The sequence below is a fragment of the Sceloporus occidentalis genome, unplaced genomic scaffold, assembly GCF_023333645.1.
Source record: "Sceloporus occidentalis isolate IW3139 unplaced genomic scaffold, rSceOcc1.0.p SCAF_2, whole genome shotgun sequence".
Lineage (NCBI taxonomy): Eukaryota > Metazoa > Chordata > Lepidosauria > Squamata > Phrynosomatidae > Sceloporus > Sceloporus occidentalis.
In genome coordinates, this window is record NW_028316982.1 from 190,499,008 (window position 1) to 190,520,506 (window position 21,499).

The following is a 21,499-nucleotide window of genomic DNA, read 5'->3' on the forward strand; positions in this document are numbered from 1 at the left end:
TTACAGTACTGCTTTAGTGGACAACATGTCTGTTTCAGTATAAGGCAAGCTACTTTTGTAACAGTGATCTTCCATCCCAAGCACTTGCAAATGTGAGAACCTGCTGCTTGGAATACTTTTACTGTGGTCCTTGTAATGCCCGACTCTGAAAATCAGAATATTCTGAAAACCTTTTTCTCAAAAGGATAAACACGTGTTTGAGAAGCCACTGATAATCAGTGTGCATCCTGAACTCCAGTTCTGGCTGCTAATGATGGCCATGCAGAGACTAACAGAGTCCATGCCATTTGGTCTGACTAGGCTCTTTAGGATAGTTCTGTGCAGATTCAGAATGTTTGGGAGCTGTCTCCCAACTTCTAAGATTTTGTACCTTAATGCAGGTATTAATGTTCTGCTCAAGAATGAATTGATGGAATCTATGAATTATTTGTGCATTCAAATGCTTTTTTTTTTAAAAAAAAACAGATTTGTGCTTGACTTTCTGTTTTAGAACAAAATAACAGAACTCTCATTAGATGGATGTTCCAACAGATTCCTATAACACAATATGGTACAATGGAATAATTCAGAGTAAATTAGTTTATGAAGGAAGCAAATTATTTAAAATAACATAAAATCTGTTGTCAGTTTAAGCCATTGTAAAACTATGTATTTCTTTATTAAGTATTTAGGAAGGAAGCAAACACTTATTGGTGTTTTGGATACATTTCAGAACTGCTACCGATGTTGACTAACTTTAACCCAAATTCTATGGCAAGATCTTTCAACAGTTGTATAGGAAAGGGAATTCCAACAAATGAAGCCTATCACAATGCTGCAGAAATTTTAAAAAAGTTGCTACCTCTTTCCTCTGTACATTCATTCAGCTTTGAACAGTGTGGGATCAGTAATGTTAAAGGGTTGCTATCTCTTTTCACCATATCTGAAGCATCTAAGATAATTGTACTATGGAGCAGCAGAGAAGAGAAATTAATTACTTTGCAGTTTCATTATAAACTTGGTTTAGTGTTTACTTTAAAAAGGTGGCCATGTGAGTCTGGCAATCATTTTGTCCCAATTGCAGTTTATAGGAGGAAATAATTGGTGGGGGACTTGAGGTGGACTATCAGACTTTCAAACTGTGAATTTGTTTGTGTCTCCTCTCCCTTTTCACTTTCCTTCTTGCTGACTAGAAAATTTCTCCTACCTTGGTGAGTAGGATTTTTTTTTTTTTTTTAGGATGCCAACCCGTCACATCTTCATCCATTCTGCTCAGATACAGTGCATTTCCTTAGGGGAAATCCCATTCTTTAAAATAGAATGGAGTTAGGTGAACTATGTGAGTAAGATCAATTACACAGCTGGCTCTCTGTACCCACGGATTTTTTATCCACAGAGTCAACCATCCACAGCTTGAAAAAAAATCAAAAATAATATATACATTCCTAAAGCAAATCTTGTTTTTGCCATTTTATATAAAGGACACCATTTTACTATGCTATTGTATTTGATGGGACTTGAGCATCCACAGATTTTGGTATCTGCATGGGGCCATGGAACCAAGCCCCAGTGGCCCACTGTAGTAGATTCATTTTTCTTTAAGTTCTGCAGACACATTTGCAGCTTTATCCCACTCACCCACCCACCCCAAAAAAAAGGGGGGGGGAGGAAAAGGATGACAAATTACTGTGCATCTATACTTCAAAGAAAATATTTTAAAAGATAGCCCCAAATGGAAATGTACTGAATGTATGGTATGCATGGCTTCACTGAACGGAAGTGCTACTGCTGAATGTGCAAACATACATACAGTTGGTAAAAACAAGCTGTTTGGGTATTGGAGAAGTGGGTGGGCACCAGATTCTGGCATGCCTGGCTGTTTCAAGAACACAATGGCATATTTCTGCTGGCTTTTGAGGGAACATCACATAATTTCACAACACCAATAGCATGACATTTTTAAATAAAGTCTCCTGTTTTTTCTCAACTAATCTGTTACAATCACTCTTGCATAATAGGCACTGTATAATATATGCAGACCTCCCATTTTGAAGCACAGTGTTTTCCATTTTGCTGTAGTTCCAAGTTGGTATTTTTTATAGTACAGGTTGGGAGCAAAACTCAACTGGTATTCTGTGTAGTATTTTCATGAGTTGATAAGTGGATTTACCTTACCTTTTTGATTCCATCACCAAAATAGGGACAACAGAGAATACTGATCTGCTGATATAATTTTCACCTGATAGTGTATATGCATTGATGCAAATTTATGAATATCCACTATAATTTAAATACTAATATAATTACTCTCATCATAGCGGGGAAGATTATAACCTATCTGCCTCCTCAGTCTGGTTCCAGATTCATTCTTGAAGGCCTTTGCTCTCCCACAATGTTTTTCATCTTTAAATTGGACTTGGATTGCAATTCAAATTGATGTCTTAAAATACAAAAATGTCCTCTGTAAAGTAGAATGCATGGCCGCACTAACTGGAGCATGGGGTGAAACCTACTAGTATGCATTGAGCAGAGGGTAGTGGGTTGGATTAGTAGGTGGGAGGCAAGGAAATACTCAATTTGCCTAGTTGCAGATGTTTTGCAGTCCTAAAAGCTTTTACTGCACAATATTTGCTCTTTAGGTTTTCCTTTCACCTCATCTCAAATAATATCTAGTTCAGAGGTACTCTGCTAGTGTTTGATTTGTGAAAGTGGTATTGTGCAGTGTTCCCACTCTACAGTAGTATCACGGGGCATGTAGAGGTGGTGTCCACTTGTATTGGTCATTTGTCATGTATTTAAACAACAACCCATCTGGTTTCTTTAGAAGTTTTAAATCCAGATAAAGCTCCATCATACTAAGTAATCCTGGGATTTGTAGCTATTTATGACTCCCCACAACAACCCTAGTGTAATGTTACCCATTTTTCTTCTTGATAACTTTTCCTATTAGAAGATACTGAACACAAAGAGGTCTATTTTATATTAAAACTGTCTCCATGTATTATGTGGGGAATGCTAATTGATGGAGTAGTAACCAATTCCTCCTGTCCGTATCATTATAATAGAGCGAGTTTCTGTGGAATATATATTTAACAGTGTAAGTAAGAAGTGCAGGAGAGATTACATGACAAAATATTTTTATCTCTCTCCTCCCATTCAGTTGGCTAATTTGTTTTGTGAACTTAGTAATTTTTTCATGTCAATTAGAAATTTATTTTTATTTTTGCGGGGAAAAACTGAGTGTGAATAAATGCATACATGTGACTGGTTTTAATGTATTTGAGATTTTTATTTTAAAACAGATTCATATATTAAACATACTTGATTTTTACTCAGATGATTTTCTAGCTGTACATTGCATTCCTTCTTTACAAAATACTGGGAAAATTACTAGTTGAAAAATGAATAGCATAGAATTTTATTTTATTTTTTAAAAAAGAAAACCTTTGTCTGTTTTTGGTTAGAGTTCTGGAGCATTAACCGGCGTACCAATTTCTGGGGTAAGTTCCCTAAATCATGGTAAGATGGTTTTCTTAATACAATGAATGCTATGTGAATTTTTGCACTGTCTGTTTGATAGAATATGTATTATTTAAAAAGTATATTTCATGGATCTAAAGTCAGTTAAATGTGCATGTTCAAAGTACGAATTTCATGTCTTAGTAATGCTTGTGTGTTAAGTTTTTCATCTATATTCCTATGTAACAGGCGAGACCATAAAGAAGGGACATTTCATGCATTCTTAAGCTGTCCATATTTAGTTAGTTAGATGTGCATAATTAGGTGCTATAACAGTCAAACAGAATAAGCCCATTATACGTCTAAGAGCATAATGCAAAATCTCTGTTGATGCCTGGGCTGTACAATTACATTTATTAAGAAACAAGAAAAACAGTTTTTCAATGAATGAGTTTGTATGGTGCTCTCTTCATTCAAAGGAGCAATTTCCAGTTCACTTCCTCTTATATAAAATGTCCAGGTGCCCCCCCCCCCCCAAACTTGATGAAATTGCCTTCTATATCCCATAGATGGTGTTTGGGAGTATTTGGGGGTTAATCAGTTTGGGAGGTCTGGGGTTCAAACAGTGTGTGGCCCCTGTTCTGCACTTTTCCCATCCCTACTGAATGAAATTCAAACACTAGATAAACATGATGAATTCTGCACTTAGTGTCTCGGGCCCAAAACACACTGCAGAAATAATCCAGTTTTAGACTGCTTTAACGGTCCTGGCTCAGTGCTAAGGAGACCTTAGAATTGTAGTCTGTTGTGATACCAGAGCTCTCTGATAGAGTAGGCTAAATGTCTCATAGAACTACAGTTCCCAGAATTCCCTAGCATTGAGCCAGGACCATTAAAGCGATCTCAAAATGGATTATTTCTGCAGTGTGTTTTGGACTTCACTCTTCTAGAATTTTGTAGAAAAGATAGTACTGCATGTACTCATGTATAAGTCTAGAAATTTTAGTAAAAAACATGACCACAAAAACCTGGGTTGCTACACTTTAACTCTTATCAGTGGAATAGCAGAAGGTGAGAATTTAGTCTACCCAGGAGCATCTAAAAAGAGGGACCAACCCCCCTCTATGCTTCAGTGCTTTTTCTGGCCATTTTGAATGCCTCAGTCTGAAAATGGGGGCAAATTGGGGTTTGAAAGATTGGAATAAGACATTTGTGTATGCTTGTCAACTTTTCGGGTTAAAATCAGGCAAAGTTATCACATTAAAGTTCATAGAATCAAAGAGAAGAGACTCCAGGGGCCATCCAGTTAAAGGCAAAAATCACTGCTAACGTAGTCACCAGTTTCTTTGTTTTTTTCCTTTTTATCCTTTTGTACATGTGTGCGGTTTCTTAGACCAGCCTCTACCTGGTCACCTCTCACACACATTGCACAGCGACCATTTACTCCTCATCCATCCAGCCTTTAGTGTGAACACAAACAGTTATGACTGTTGGAATTTTGTAAGATTTTGGTATTGTTTTTCTTTGCTTTGTTCTTTACATCCTTTGTTGTATGCCCCTAAGTTTTACTTTCGACTTATCCATGGATCATATCAAAATTCATAATTTTGGCCCTCAAAATCTGTTCTTGACTTATACATGAGGTTGCCTTATAGCCAAGTATATATGGATGGTAAAAGTTAAAATAGTAATTTTCCTTAAGAACAAAAGTAAGCATCTTTGTCTGAGAATGAGAAATAGTTCATATTTTTAATAATTATATAAAAAATAAATAATGACAGATTGAAAAGAAGTGTTGTATGTTTTGATTGTATGATTGTATGTTAATGTTTTCTAATTTGTTAAATGGAAAATTTAATAATTAAAAAAAAAGATTTTCATTTCCTTAATGAAACTGTGCAATTATCGGACACAAAATTTCCCATTCCTGTCCATTTTAGCTCGGTCACCCAATACATTCCATTTCTTTTATTTTGTCTAGCTTCCTAATTAATGCTTCTCACTTTCCACCTTCCTAATATATGTGTTTTGCTGCTTTGCACTTTCCTTTCATCTCTCAACACATCAGCAGCTTAACGTTCTCTTGACTTTAGTCCAGTTGTATCTCATAATTATTTTCTGTTGTATCCCAGTAGCTGTTGAGTGCTTTCTGACTTAGGAGTGTAATCTTCTGGTGCTATATTTTATTTCATTTTGGATTGCATGGAGGCTTTGGTAGACCTGAGCCACAGAAAGGATTTAGCGGTTACTTACATCTGATGAACCACTCTTTCCCACCCTTGCTTTAAATTTAAAAGCTTATCTATTTCTATTAGTGCTTTTTTCTCTCTGCTGCATTAGTGTGACAACTAGACAGAGGTTGGGTCAAATTAAAAGAAAAATATAATTGATCTGACTTCAGCAATCAATATACAAGTGTGTTTTAGCTAAACATTAAGCATTGTTTTTCCTTCCAGTGCTTAGGTGACCAGTCTGCTGCTTTAGTGGGACAAATGTGCTTTAAAGATGGTCAAGCAAAAAATACGTGAGTATGGACATGAGAAATGGTATTAAATCATCTTTGATACGATGCAAGAATCTTAGGAGTATGCAGTTCAACATAACCAATGTAGCATAGTCACTAGGAGACCCAAGCTATGAATGAGGACGCTCCTAGTTTGATATTACTTCTGCCATATGCTGGCTATTAGAATCATAGAATCGTAGAGTTGGAAGAGACCACAGGGGCCATCCAGTCCAACCCCCTGCCATGCAGGAAATCTCAATCAAAGCATCTCTGACAGATGGCCATCCAGCCTCTGCTTGAAGACCTCCAAGGAGGGAGACTCTACTACACTCCAAGGGAGTTTGTTCCACTGTCGAACAGCCCTTACTGTCAGGAAGTTCCTCCTAATGTTGAGGTGGAATCTCTTTTCCTGGAGCTTGCATCCATTGCTCCAGGTCCTAGTCTCTGGAGCAGCAGAAAACAAACTTGCTCCCTCCTCAATATGACATCCCTTCAAATATTTAAACAAGGCTATCATATCACATCTTAATCTTCTTTTCTCCAGACTAAACACCCTCAGCTCCCTAAGTCGTTCCTCATAGGACATGGTTTCCAGACCCTTCACCATTTTAGTCGCCCTCCTTTGGATATGCTCCAGTTTCTCAACATCCTTTTTAAACTGTGGTGCCCAGAACTGGACACAATATTCCAGGTGGAGCCTGACCAAAGCAGAATACAGTGGCACTATTACTTCTCTTGATCTAGACTATACTTTTATTGATGCAGCCTAAAATCGCATTGGCCTTTTTAGCTGCCGCATCGCACTGTTGACTCATGTTCAACGTGTGGTCTACTTGGACTCCTAGATCCCTTTCACATGTAGTTTCATTCAGCCAGGTGTCCCCCATCCTTTATCTGTGCATTTTATTTTTCTGCCCTAAGTGCAATACCTTACATTTGTTTGTGTTGAATTTCATTTTGTTAGCTTTGGCCCAGCTTTCTAGTCTATTTAGGTCATTTTCAATTTTGATCCTGTCCTCTGGGGTATTAGCTATTCCTCCTAATTTGGTGTCATATGCAAATTTGATAAGTATGCTCCCAATTCTGTCATTCAGGTCATTGATAAAGATGTTGAATAACACTGGCCCCAGGACAGAGCCATTACATTTTTTTTGTTTGTTTACGGTATTTATATCCCATTCTTTAGCCCTTACAGATCTATTACTCTTAGGTGGGACTACTACTTTAATCTGTCCCATCCAGAATATAGCTTGTAATAATGACCTATCTTACAGATTTGTTGTAAAAAAATCAAGCTAATAGGTAAAGGGCTTTGAAAACTAATTTTGCATCATCCCAGACAGCTATGTGGCACTTCTTTGGGGGACTTTGGTAGTTAATCAGAGTAGCTACTCTGTGCATTTGTGTAAGTTGATTTGATGGATTGGTTTAAATGGCTGTATAAGTTGAAATGCATTTGAAGTGTGAGATGATATTGTTTAGATACAGTGTCACTGTCAGATGAGAAGTGTCAGATATAATACTATTTAGATACAGTTGCTCCCATTTCCTTTCCAAGTCTCCCAAAAGTGGCACAGAGCATTCCAAGTCCAGTGTAGTGGGGAGAACAGGCAGGCCAAGAAAATGGTGGTTTGGATAGAACATGGACAAGGGTGGCTCTGCAGGTCCTTGACTAGCAAGGCAATCCCTGTTTGCAAGCCACTCATTCCCTTCCATATCTTGGCTAGTTTGTGATCTGGAAAGTGCACACACTCCAGTCACCCAAGAGCTAGTTGCTTCTGAGCTGGTTGGCTTCCCTGAGCAAACTAATTATACTGAATAAAGCTTGCCCTTTTATCCCTTTTGTAGAGTGTTATGGAATATAGTGGCAAACTGTCTGAAACAGTTTTCCCAGCTCACTAAGTGAACGTAATATTTAAAGCATGCAACAGTATTTTGCACAGTATAGCCTACTGGCCTAGCCACCAGTCCTGAATGATGGGTAGTTGGAGAATGGGTTCCATTGAAGATGTTGATGACCGATGATGGTGGCTGGAGAATGAGTTTCATTGCTTCCCTACACTGCTACCTCCTCAGAATAGAAATATTATTGCCATTTCTAGGTAAACGAGTTCACTTGCTTTTATGTATTCTAACATCACTAACGTACATACTTGACAAGACTGCAAGTCATCTTAAAGCATATGTCTTTTGCAGTCTGGTCATGTATGTATGCCAGTGATGTTTTTCTTGTGCTTTGTTTTGTAGGAAACTAATAAGTTTTGCCATTTTCACTGTAGGTATGGGACAGGCTGCTTCTTACTTTGCAATACAGGTCAAAAGGTTAGTGCTGTGAATTAAACATCTTGGCAGTTCTGATAAATATCTGCTTTTTGCAAAGAAATAAATCTTCCTGTGCAATTCCCTCTTTAAAAAAAAATCCTGTTGAGCTGTAAAACAATGTTTTCCCATGCATTTCGCATGTTCTTTACAATGTATACACTTAATAAGAGCTCAAAAGAATTATAAGATGAACCAAAGAAAAAATATTCTTGAATATCCAAAATAAAGATAAAGTGGCAGATTTTCACATAATGCAGTACTTGTACTATAAATAATATGTTTTTATATTAAATGGATGCATATACCAGTGTATTGTTTTGTTTTCAGCCTGCGTTTTCTGAGCACGGCCTTCTGACCACTGTGGCTTACAAACTGGGCAGAGATAAACCTGTATATTATGCATTAGAAGTAGGTATAACTGTTTCCTGTATTGCATGGGTTTTTGAAGCTTTGGGATTTTTTCATGTTGTACAAGGACTTGTATATTCTACAACTATAGGTAGGCTAGCTGACATAGGGGCGAAATAGAGTGGCAAAAGGGGCGGCTTCAAGCCACTCCTTCCAAAGCCAGATTGGGGCTGTGGCAACTGTATGCCGCGGCCCTAATCCCCCTTGTAGCTTCCTGAAAGAGGACTGGCAAATAATGCTCCTTTTTTGGGTGGCAAAAAGCCAGCTTTTCTACCCTCCAGCTTTATGTCACTCTGGTGGCATGCGGTGTGTAAACGCCACACTGCCGGAGCGACATGGAGCAGCCTCCATGTAAACGGCCAGGTAGCTTCCGGGCGACTTGGGAGCATGCAGTGTGTAAATACTGTGCTCCCAAGCTGCCCAGAAGGTGGCACAAAGAGGCCCTATAGTTTCCTGGCATCTCCTTGATGTCACTGGCTGTGTTCTGTGACTTTAGAAGAGGTTCTCCACTAGAAACCATTTCAGATATGCATATGTATATATGTCTATTACTTTATTGCCAGATGTTTTAAGCTTGATAACAGCTGAATGTATAAATGTATTCCACTTAAACAAGAGTCTTGGAAGGACTGGAAGAGATGCAAAATAATATGAAAATTTAATGTGCTCTTAGGGCCACTTCACATGTGCAAGTCACAATTTTCTGTCATGAAGTAAAGAACACAGGGATATGAATCAGCCCTGGTTCTGGTTGCTTAAATTATCTGTTCTAAAAATAGATGTCGTTGTTGTTTACTTTATTTATACCCTGTGTTTTCCCCAAAACTGGGTATTGGGGCAGCTGTTCCCAGGATCACAGAAAACCTCTTTCAGTCCCCAGATCTGAGTAGCTATATGATATGTTCCTTGAGACTTGAGGGTACTTTAATTGTGAGTTCAGGGAATTTCTGTTTTGCCTTTAATGTTATTGTCCTTTATGTATGAGGAAGAGTTAACCAATTAATTCTTTGTGTGGTCTCTTACTTTTAGGGATCTGTTGCCATTGCTGGAGCTGTTGTTCGTTGGTTAAGAGACAATCTTGGTATTGCAAAGTCTTCAGATGAAATTGGTGAATATCAATAATTTGTCTTAAATAGGTTGTTGTGGAAAAATAATTACCATGGTCGTCTTCTTGCTGAGGCTAAAACTGAACATATGTTTTCCTTTTTTTCTAAGTGGGATATATGCCTGCATTTAGTAAGGCTGGTCATATAGTGTACCATGGTATTCATTAAAGAATTGGGGAGAAAATTTAAAAGGAGCCGTATCAGTTGGTATGCTAAGTCTTTTGTATTGCATTTGCAAATTTAAAAAAAAAAAAAAACAAATATGGAGATTTTCTCAGGTTACTGCTTAGCAGCAGGATTGGGGGTTTGTTATGTGTGCGTTTGTTTTTCAAGCTTTCAGTTATTGTGACTCAATAAGGCTGCAGTTGTATATCTTTTTTCATGAAAGTAACTATAATTGAACTTAGGGAAACTAAGTTTTGTGTACTCATGTATAGTAACAGTAAAAATCCCATTAACAGTATAAAGTGTGGCAAATATTGATATGCCCCTAGAAGCACAAATAATAATATTGTTCATTGATGTATTATTATTATTAGTATTACCTAGAATTGAGACTCTTACTTTTTAATTGATGTAATTTGTGTGACAGTTTTCCATACGCTGAAGTCGCCTTCCCCAACCTAATGCCCTCCAGATATTTTGGCTTCAACTCCTGTTAGGCCCAACCAGCATAGACAATGCTCAGGAATCCTAGAAGTTGTAATCCAGTACATCTGGAAATACCAAATGTTCTGGAGGCTTTAAAAAAACCACAATCCTGATTATCTAACCTTTAAATGTAAGTGGCTGTTGCTGTGCAAAGATAAGTTCTATTTTGGATTTAATTTTAGAGAAACTTGCTGCTGCTGTAGGCACTTCTTATGGCTGCTACTTTGTCCCAGCATTCTCAGGATTATATGCGCCATACTGGGAACCCAGTGCTAGAGGGTAAGGATATCTGAATAAATGTTCAATTTAAAGTATTGAAGGTTTCTCTCATTCTGATATTAACAGAAGACTTGTAACTAAGGATTGAAGGAATTTATACCAGCAGACTGTGTGCATTAGCCATAATAGCTTAAACCATATGTGACAATAATATACTTGTTTATTAATTGTGGATCACACATGGAGCAAAGGGAGGATAGTTTAAAGGGCAATGTTTGCCAGGATATGAGTGTTGAACACTTCCCTTTTCCTTCTTGTATGCTATCATGCCCTGTCATATTTTCTCAACTGGGCTGTAATTCTGGGAGTGAACCTAGCTAAGAGAGAAGCACTGTGAGATAAGAGGCTTCAGGAAAGTATAGGATGGAAGTGAGCACTTTATGACTTTTACTGATCTTTAATCAGGCCTCACGCATACCTCAACCTGGTTATGTGATTGGTTTAGACTCTAGTTATATACAGGAGTGCCTCCATTTTATGTCACCTTATCTTGAGTTTCACTGATGGAATACCCTAACTTCAATACAGTGGATTATTGTGGCAACCATATGAAGTCATATTAAATTAATATTTTAATTAATTTATCCTAACTACTGTGTTTGCTTTTTACCCTTTTTTCCCTGCAGAATCATTTGTGGCCTTACTCAGTTTACAAATAAAAACCATATTGCCTTTGCTGCACTAGAAGCTGTTTGCTTTCAAACACGAGAGGTACGGTTGATGCATGTAATCTATATTACTTTGATGATGTGTATCTCTGGGTCTCTTGTATGCATTTCTGTAGGTCACAATATTAAATATGTAATTGAATTTAGCTAATTTCACATGCTTAGAATCTCACACAGGTGTCATTGGAACTTTCAAATATGGTTTCTTTTCCTTCCTTTTTTGAGTTTTGCTTGTTCACTATTCTTTTTTCCTGAAGCATTAAAGCTAAGGATTTCTGTCTTTTTGTGGTCCTTTTCTGGCTTTTTTTAATCAGATATTTCAAACTCATTTAAGTCATTAGTATGTCCTTTTGTCTATTTGTCCTTTTTTTCTTTAAATTTGCAGCTATCTAAAATAAGGCATAGTTCTATTATGCTTCCATCATAGTTTGAAATAATACGTCCAGTCAGAGTCTTACTACTGTTTTGCTAGCACAATACTTATTTTTTCCTGTTGAAAAGGCTTTTGTGAAATTTAAAAATATGTAAATGGTTTATTTCAAGATTTTGGATGCAATGAACAAAGACTGTGGAATACCATTAAGTCAGTTACAAGTTGATGGAGGAATGACTAACAACAAGATTCTTATGCAGCTCCAAGCTGACATTCTTTGTATTCCAGTAGGTAAGAGAACTATCTGTCCTCTTTCATTTAGAACTATTACTTATAAGACCAAAGCAATATTATTCAGTTCTAGATTTATATTACAAGTATTTCCTGTAGTTGCTGATATTAGGATTCTCAGTCATGCTTCTTAAGGATGAGTCTTAAACCACCTAAAAAAACTGTGCCGCTCACATCCTACATGCATACCTTTCATCAATGAATTCCATCTTCTTGTACTGTTGTGTATATGTGGCTAGTAGCTACATTATATACCACTTCAAAGCTGGTTAAGTGGTCCCTTCCCTCAAAGAACTGCCTTTGACAATATGTATGCTATAATCCTGTCCCATTATTTCAAGGAAGGGGCAGTTGAATCCTCTTAGAACATTGTCTCTATCTCAGGAATTGTGTCTTTGGGTTCACAAACTGAACTGGTTTTGTTTGTTTGTTTGTTTGTTTGTTTGTTTGTTTTTTTCATAATGGACTTCTTGCCAGTCCACTGTTGACTTTTGGGTGGCTTATGTTGATTCCATTCTTAGTATCATAATAACGTTAGTACATAATGCAAGGTAGCCATGGTAAGATGTCACTTCCTTAAGCCATTCACAATCCAGTGGTAGTTCTTACGGGTTTAATACAGGTTGCAAGCAACAAATTTGGGCACTACTGATGGTGGCTAGAAAAAAACTTGCATGTGAATTTTAATACATAGAATAACTCTAATCTATTTTTTAAAAATTCCATGTTATTTGTCCTTCCAATGTTATTTCTGTCCCTTATTTCTACTTGATGTTCATCATGGAATGCAAACTTCTCCCTTTTCCTTAACTTGCTTTAAAATAATGACTGAGTGTAGTGCCTTGGATAAATACTTTTCCCTGGTTGATAGTTTCAGCCACCTCTACTAGAAGGTGTAGAAAACAAAAATAGGATATTGCTTTGTGTTCATACTTTGTTATGTTATAAATATTTTTAAGCAATTCATAAGCATCCTTATTTACATCTTTTTAGTAAAACCATCTATGCCTGAAACTACAGCACTGGGAGCAGCCATGGCAGCAGGGGCTGCTGAAGGAGTAGGTGTCTGGAGTCTGAATCTTGATGACCTTACGGCAGTAACAAATGAATGTTTTGAGCCAAAGATCAACCCTGAAGGTAAAAGGGGAAATTAAATCATGATTCCCAATATCTACAAATGTATCTAAGCCATGGTCCTGGCCCATTCATATCAGTTTTAAAACAGAATGATAGAGGAGAACACAAAGTCCTACCACTACCATGAAGGAGTCCTACCAGTTCAGATAGACTATCACAGAGTGTGTGCGTGCGTGTGTGTGTGCATGTCTTGAGGAAAATATACTTGCCTTTTGCCTGTTAGTGCTACAGCTGTCTAATATGGAGTATAGGAACCTTCTTTCTGAATGTGCATGAAATAGGGGTAGACCAATACTGCTTATCTTTTGATAACTGCATTTGGAGGGTTTTGAAATCAGGGAATTGGAATGAAAATATTATTTATGATTTCAGAAAGCGAATATCGCTATAGCAGGTGGAAGAAAGCTGTAAAGAAGTCAATGGGCTGGGAGACATCAGAACCTCAAGGAGATGGTAAGCAGTTACTCAATTGTGAAAGGTTTTTTTTCTAATAATAGTTACCTTCTGCAAGGAAAGGGTTTTGTAAAGAGAAGTTCACTTATCCACCTTTTTTAAAAAATGAAACTTTTCAACTAACAAATAATAGTGAATAACAAACTGTATTAGTATTATCCTTCACTTTTTTATAAGAGTCCAGGGTGGCTAATATTCTACCTAAAAGCATAGAGTTAAAGTTACAAATACATTTTTAATAGTGTCCATTTGCTGATCTGGTGGTATTGGTATTGGTATTATTTATTATAATCTAGCATAATTGCAAATCTTTTAGCAAGTGTACAAAAAAGTGGGATTATGGGGAAAGATATTCACTAAAAAAGAAAAGTAAGATCACAACTTTCCATCATTTAGAATCTATTAAAATCAATGTTGTGATAGTATCAAGTTGGAAGTATTTTCTTAACTTGCTTCAGAAATACCTAAATATTGGTCCTCTAGTGAGAAAGCACCTTCCTCTGGCTGCATGTAGAGATGGAAAAAAATAAGAAAAAATTGTGGGAGACAGTTTCACATTTCTTATTTTGCCTATGTGGCTCTGTCCTCTTCAACCAAATGACTTAGATGCAGATGTGTTTTTCTGCTTGATGCTAAAGATTAACCACATATACCGTATATACTCAACTATAAGTCAAAAAATTTTTGCCCCAAAATGGTCCCCAAAATCCTGGGGTAGACGTATACAAGGGTCAGTGGGGTCCTCCAACCAAGCGCCCGGCTGGGGCGACGCTGGGAAGGGCGCGCATTCGCCCCTCGCAGCCTTCTCTGCAGCCAGCCTCCCTCCCCCTGAGAAGGGAAGCCGGCTAGAGAGAAGACTGGGAAAGGCACGTGTGCGTCCCTGCAGCCTTCTCATCAGCCAGGCTCCTTCCTCCTGAGGAGGAGGGAGCCCGGCTGGAGAGAAGGCTGGGATGGGCGCACGTGCGTCCCTGCAGCCTTCTCTTCAGCCGGGCTCCTTCCTCCTGAGGAGGAGGGAGCCCGGCTGGAGAGAAGGCTGGGAAGGGCGCGTGTGCGTCCCTGCAGCCTTCTCTTCAGCTGGGCTCCTTCCTCCTGAGGAGGCCTCATGAGAAGGCAGCCTGTCTGGAGAGAAGCCTGGGAAGGGCGTCCCTCACAGGCTTCTCTCCAGGCGGGTTCCCTCCTCATGAGGAGGCCTCATGAGAAGGCAGCCTGGCTGGAGAGAAGCCTGGGAAGGGCATCCCTCACAGGCTTCTCTCCAGGCGGGCTCCCTCCTCATGAGGAGGCCTCCTGAGAAGGCAGCCCGGCTAGAGAGATGCTGATCGTCCCAGAGCCTCTCCCCAGCTGGGCTGCCCCCTTAAGACTGACCCTCGACTTATCCACGGGTCATATAAAAATCCCCATTTCTGCTCCCAAAAGTTGACCTCGACTTATACATGAGGTCGACTTATACATGAGTATATACAGTATTACTCTGACTGAGCCGAAATCTGGGTTGAATTAATATAAAGAACCTGCAAGTATCCTTCCCCCTTATGCACAGACTAGGTTTCTATTTTACAGGTTGAGTCTTCCTTATCCGAAGTTCTTAGGACCACAAGTCTTTTAGATTTTGGATTTTTTTAGATTTTGGAATATCTGCATTCATGAAATTCATTTATGTTTTGTATACATCTTATAGCTTGAAGGCAATTTATTGTTTGCTGTTGTTAACTACCCTCAAGTAGACCACAATTTATGGCAGCCCCATGGATGAGGCTTCTCATGTCTTCAACTGCTCTTCTCAGGTCATGTAAATTCAACCCTGTGACCTCCTTCACTGAGTCTATCCATCTGGCGTGCAGTCTTCCTGGCTTTCTGCTGCCTTCTACCTACCCTAGCATTATAGTCTTTTCTAGTGAGTCATCCCTTTTCATGATATGGCTAAAGTACAGCAGTCTCCATTTAGTCTTTGTGTCTTCCAGGGAGAGTTGAGGCTTAATCTGTTCAAGGACCCATTAGTTTGCCCAATGTATCCTCAGTTGTCTTATCCAGCACATCTCAAATTAGTTCATTTTCTTTCTATTTGCTTTTTTCACTGCCAGTGCTCACATTTATACAATGATGGGGAATACAATATATTAGACAACTCTGACTTTAGTGTTCAGTTCTCTATATTTACATTTTAAAATCTTGTCTAGTTTTTTCATGGCTCCCTTCCCATTCGTAGTAATCTTTTTTCTTGACTGCAGTCAACATTCTTATCAATGCAGGTAAAGGTAATCATATAAAGAACAAAGAGGTCTTACTAGGATTTATGGAGACAATTATCAACTCTTTAACTATTTTGATTTCTTCATTATCTTGGCTGAACTTGTGTACCATATATAGTTGTTGTGATGTCCTGCCAGGACTATTTGAATCTCCCCCTGCATTTTCTTTCATGTTGGTTCAGGCCATAGAATATTTTAGTGTAGGAAAATTCATTGTATTAGTTGTTGGAGGAGCTGTAGGATCCCCTGCATTTTTCCAGGTTTGGTTTGCCCTTTCCCAGCATGCTCTGCTTTAGCTAGAGGCTTTTTAGTTTGGTGCAGTCTTTGCTGTGAGCAGGCAGAGAACTGTCTTTTGGTGGCAAACAGGCCCAGGCAGCCGGAAAGGGCATTTCTTACACCTTAGCCATTTTAGTTACCAACAGCAAGTGAATAAAGGAATTCAGGAGCTGAAAGACCCTGCACCAGCTCCACTGAGAGAGGAGAGCAAACCAACATCAGACCCAGAAAGATGACACCCTGAAGATTGCTGAAACTGTAAAGTATCTTTTATCTAGAGCTGGGGAGGAGAAAACTCTTTATTTTTGTCCTTTAAATTAAACTTTCCCCTTTTTGAACTTTACACTCAGCTTCAGAGCCTTTTTGGGTAGAAGAGTTTGATCTCACCAGGGTACTGGCGTTGCACACCCAAACCTGCCACCACCTTTAGTTGGGTGTGTCTTCACAGTTGTCTATACGTCAAGGAATTTATGCCCAAAAATCGACACCAAAATTCCAGATAGACTTATTTACAGATCAGTATAGTAATGTGATAGCAGCTCTTTCAGATTTCCCCATGCAGTTGGAAGAGCAGTTTATTTCTCTGTTGTGCCAATCAGAAAGTGTCCTGGATGATTAATTGCTTTTAAGCAAACACACAGAGTCCCTCTCCTACCTACTGTCTTAGGAGTGAAAGACAAAACAAAAGCTGAAACGATGAAGCAAAAAGCCTCAGTTAGATTCTCTTTTGATGCACACTCACATATACACACTGAAGGAGCCTCCAAGTTTTACCAGCGACTTATGCATCAGTCATGGCAAAATTCCATCATTTTGGCCCCAAAACCTGCCCTTGACTTATACATGAGGTCAACTTATAGTCGAATATATACCATACATCCTCTGTGGTCATTATTTTTGTTTTCTTTATGTTCAGCAGTACTTTCTTCTTTTATCTTCCTTAGTAATTGTTCCAAGACTTTATCATGTCATCTGCATGTCTTGGGTCCTCCTAGCTTCACTCCTTTTCCTTCTGAGTCTAACCCTGCTCTTCATATGATATTTTATGCATACAAGTTGAATACATAGAGTGATGAATGCAGCTTTGTACACAACATTTTTAATAATTTTGTGTATGAAACAAAGTTTGTGTACATTGATCAGAAAGCAAAGGTGCCACTATCTCAGCAACCCATATGGACAGTTGGATTTCGGAATATTTTGGATTTCGGAATTCTGGATAAGGGAGATTCAACCTGTAATAGGTCCCCTGGAGCAATGGACCACAAGAACGTCAAGAATGGTTAGATCTGTAGCAGAAATGTTGCTCTGGGGGGTTGGCTGTCAAGGACAGTGCCTTCTTGTTGATGGGGAAATGGCATTGGCTTTCACATCATCCGTAAATATATCCATGGAAGGCACTGAAACTAGAAAAGAGAAGTTGCTGATTCTATGTGTACAAGAAATGGTGTTGCAAAGGGATTTGGGGAAGCAGTTAATCTTGATTCAAGTTTTTAATCAAGCCCAGCGAACTCCACTACTCAAGTATTCTGACCTGACAGGAGGAAGACTGTGATGGAACATCTCTGTATTTGAAACACAAGAAAGTTTGAATAGGGCAGGCACACATTTTGAACTCCCTTGTGAAATGTTGGGATTTCTCCCAAAGACAAATTACATTTGCTGAAAGGCTGGTATATTTCCCTGCTGCTAACACTAAATGTTCAGCAGCAACAGCAGTAGACATGTAGGGTAAAAAAGGTGTAAGGAAAAAGAAGTTTCAGTATTTTTTAGCAAAATTGGTGTGACTTACGTGCATGCTCGCAAAGCATTCAACTACAGTAGGTCCTCCGTTTTCGCGGGGGATCCGTTCTGGAACCCCCTGCGAAAACGGAGGCTCACGCATATTCAAGCCCCAGAGGCTTGAATGGGGCATTCCCCTGTGTCTGTGGCCTGGGCGCACACGCCTTTGAAAATAGCGGAGGTCGCCCCTCTGTGGATATTTGAGGTTGCAATTCTCAGATCCGTGAGTTAGGAGAAGTGACTGTACATGCATTACTTTGTTTCTGAAGGCACAACATATGGCATAACCAACCATATTGCTACTTCTCTAATGATGTTTACAATGCAATCCTATATATGTTTACTCATAAGTAAGTACCTTTGTGTTGAAGTCTTGCATCCAGGTAAGACCTACTGCAGTCTTGAATTTTGCAGATATATAAATTGAAAACATACACCATGTGCATCAATACATCATATTTGGTTGGAATAAATGATGATTATTCTCCCACCCTGAATAGCGATGGGTACATACAGGTATATCTCAGTTAATGAAGTAGATGTGTTCCTTGGCTTTATTTCTTTAACAGAAACTTTGGTACTAGAGGTAGAAATAACATGGAAAGAATGAGAATAGGTTCCTACATCACAAGAAAGAAGAGCAGTTAGTTCAACATGTTTCCGTGAACTTTTTATTCTAAACAAACAGGTGAAATGAAACAGCCAGGCCAGGTAAGCCTTGCATAAGTAAAAAAACAACAACAACATGTTGAGTCTTCTAGGGATACTTGAAAGGTTATTCCAAAATGCATCCAAGGATGATTCCCCCCCCCCCCCCCCGCGCTTTCCAACAGGCTCCAATTTTCTTACAATTTCCATTTTGGCGGTAAATAGATCTGTGCTTTTTTTTCAACACGCCATGGTAACTGGTAAGGAAAGCTAATTTGCTTTCCATTTTTCTTTTTATTTTGCTCTTCACACATGCTGATTGCCAGTTGTATGTAAGCTACACATAACTCAGTAGGGTCGCCTAGAACAGAATCCCATTCTTTCCCAGGCCAAGCTTTATTGCATTTTATGCAGCACAGTGCTGCAACCCTACACTAAAAATCTGTCTTTCTCCAGCCTTCCATCACCATTCTCCCAATGTGAAGACTGCAAACACACACACGCACACACCCCTCTTCCAGATAGGCAGAAGACAAGAAAGGAAGGAAGGTGCTGGGCTGGGCTCCCATAAAAAGAATTTATAAAAAGAAGCTTCTTTGTCAGAGACTTCGCTAACTGAGGTATGCCTGTATTCCCCTTGCTGCAGGTGTATAATGTATGGTGGTGCAGGCACACTGTAGGAATAAGTCAAAACAGATCTACATAGTGCCCATATTACATGATAACATCATAATAGACAATGTTCTATTTTTTTTAAGGATAAGAGCTATGATTGAAATGCTTATATCTTATACGTGCTACCTTGAGTCCTTTGCAAGGAGGGTGAAAAATAAACCTGTTACCTTGGTTGTAGTTGTAGACACATGCTTCTGCTTCTCTACCATCTGTGGTGGATTCTTTATCTCTAAATAATGTTTTCAGTATTTATCATCAGCATTGTTTGAAAATTATTAATTTTCTGCTGTATTAATATTAAATTAGTATTGCCTAAATAAACCTCCAATATTGACCCTGGCTGCAAGGTTGGAATTTATTTGAAAAAATCAAAGCTTGGCTCATCTGTAACTATTGTATACTAAATTATCTGTAAAAATTTGCTGATGTTGCTGCTTTCTTATAATTTCATTCATGTGATTCTTAAATAGTGCAATTTACATGTGTCTCTCTTTTGATTTGCTTGACTGGAACATCTTCTACTGGATGACAACAGGTGAAACTAGTATCTTCTGTAGTCTGCCTTTGGGCTTTTTTATAATGAGTAGCCTGTTAATGTTAATCGGAGCAAAGTACATCTCAGGTTAGTTGATTATTATTTGACCTGATAGTTTGACTGCTTTTAGATTGTAAAGAAACTACAGGTACACCTCAATTAACAAAGTTATATGTTCATGGCTATTAACTTCTTTAACAGAAAATTTGGTATCAGATCAAAAATGATATGCAAAAAATAGGGATAAGTTCCTGCACCACAACAAAGAGCAGTTCAACATGTTTCAGCAAAATGTTTATCCCAAACTAAATATGCACATGTGAAGTAAAACAGGCCAAGTCAGGTGAGCCTTGCATAGATAAACAAAAATATTTTGAGCCTGCTGCAGATGAATTGCAAAGGGTTTTTTTTTCCAAAATACACCCAGGAATATTTTTTTCTTTCACCCGCCTCAAATTTTCTTATGATTTCCATTTGGTGGACAAACGTAATGTCTACATCCTTTCTTAACATGCTGGGGGTGGAGGAGCTAATGAGGCAGGCTTATCTGGTCTTTCCCTTTCTCTCTGTTGTTCATGCATGCTCAGTAAGCAGTTCTGGAGGCTGCAGCTGCTATTTATCTTGCTTGTTTTAGTCAAGTACTCATGACTAGAGTAGGATCAACTAAAATAGAATCCCATTCTTTCTCAGCTTAAGGTTTATTGCATTGTTTACTGAAGACATGATGCTGAAACCCAACACTGAAAGTCTGTGTTTTTCCATTCCTTCTCTCCCATCCTCCAAATGCTGCTAAAGAAATCCCAGCTAGACAGAACAAGGAGGAAAGGGTTGGCTGGGCAGGCATAAAAAGATACTGTAAAGGGGGCTTCTTTGTCAGATGCTTTGTTAACTGAGGTATGCCTGCATTCAGTATTTCTTTGTATAAAGAAACAATAAACATATAGTACCTGTTAGTTCTAAAGCATTGTGTTGAATCAACTATCAATAGCTTTTGTAGAGTTTGCACTACAAACTATACTGCTTTGATATAAAACCACATTCCAAAGCAGGATTTTTGTCCACATATTGTGACAATTGAATTGTTCTAAAGATTGTTATATATGCATTAGGAGCCTGCCATGGGCAAATAGTTTCCTAAAGCATGTATTCATACCATCCAGATAGCTGATCTTCATCTTGTATGTGTAGTGCATCTTCTGACATCTCTGTAGATCAGGTGTGGAGAAGGTGCACCCAATGGGCATGGGTACCCCAGGAGTAAAAAAATGTTTTTTTTTAATGTTCTAGAATCCCCCCCTCCCCAAATGCCATGTAGAAGGTATAGAGGGCATTTCCTCTATGAAATTTTTTGCTCTGAAATGATCCAGTATGGGCATGGTGGCATTTCTACCACATTTTGTGAGGGCACTGAGCTAGGGCCAGGAGAGGCCTTTTTTCAAACCCAAAGCTAAGTGAAAATGCCCCTGTGCCACACACACACACACACACACCTCAAATGTCTCTAGCTGGCACAAGGGCATTTTCATATATATATTGCTTATTTTCTTTGTGGGAGCAGCTGTGGCCCTCCCAGTGCCTCCAAGGAGCTAATGCAGTTCTCTAAGCTTCCACAGTTGTCCACCCTTGGTGTATACGATATGTAAAGTGGCATTTATTTTCATTGTATAAGTATATAATCCTATCTGTTGCTTTGCTTTGCTTTATT

The 21,499-nt window shown here is 38.6% G+C and overlaps 1 protein-coding gene across 4 annotated transcripts in view; it reads left to right on the forward strand.

Moving 5' to 3' along the window:
• Positions 1 to 21,499, forward strand: part of LOC149319483 (glycerol kinase-like) — a 47,896-nt gene that overhangs the window by 21,259 nt on the left and 5,138 nt on the right. The window contains exons 9-20 of one of the 4 annotated variants that reach the window (XM_089511799.1): positions 1,173 to 1,190; positions 3,444 to 3,479; positions 5,895 to 5,962; positions 8,224 to 8,266; positions 8,594 to 8,674; positions 9,704 to 9,782; positions 10,614 to 10,710; positions 11,337 to 11,421; positions 11,922 to 12,042; positions 13,036 to 13,179; positions 13,552 to 13,632; positions 19,795 to 19,881. In XM_089511799.1, the coding sequence (XP_089367925.1) occupies positions 1,173 to 1,190; positions 3,444 to 3,479; positions 5,895 to 5,962; positions 8,224 to 8,266; positions 8,594 to 8,674; positions 9,704 to 9,782; positions 10,614 to 10,710; positions 11,337 to 11,421; positions 11,922 to 12,042; positions 13,036 to 13,179; positions 13,552 to 13,632; positions 19,795 to 19,881 (940 nt within the window). Of the gene's footprint in view, positions 1 to 1,172; positions 1,191 to 3,443; positions 3,480 to 5,894; positions 5,963 to 8,223; positions 8,267 to 8,593; positions 8,675 to 9,703; positions 9,783 to 10,613; positions 10,711 to 11,336; positions 11,422 to 11,921; positions 12,043 to 13,035; positions 13,180 to 13,551; positions 13,633 to 19,794; positions 19,887 to 21,499 lie in introns of those variants that run through there. The other 3 variants (XM_089511802.1, XM_089511800.1, XM_089511801.1) reach the window with 3 other exon arrangements.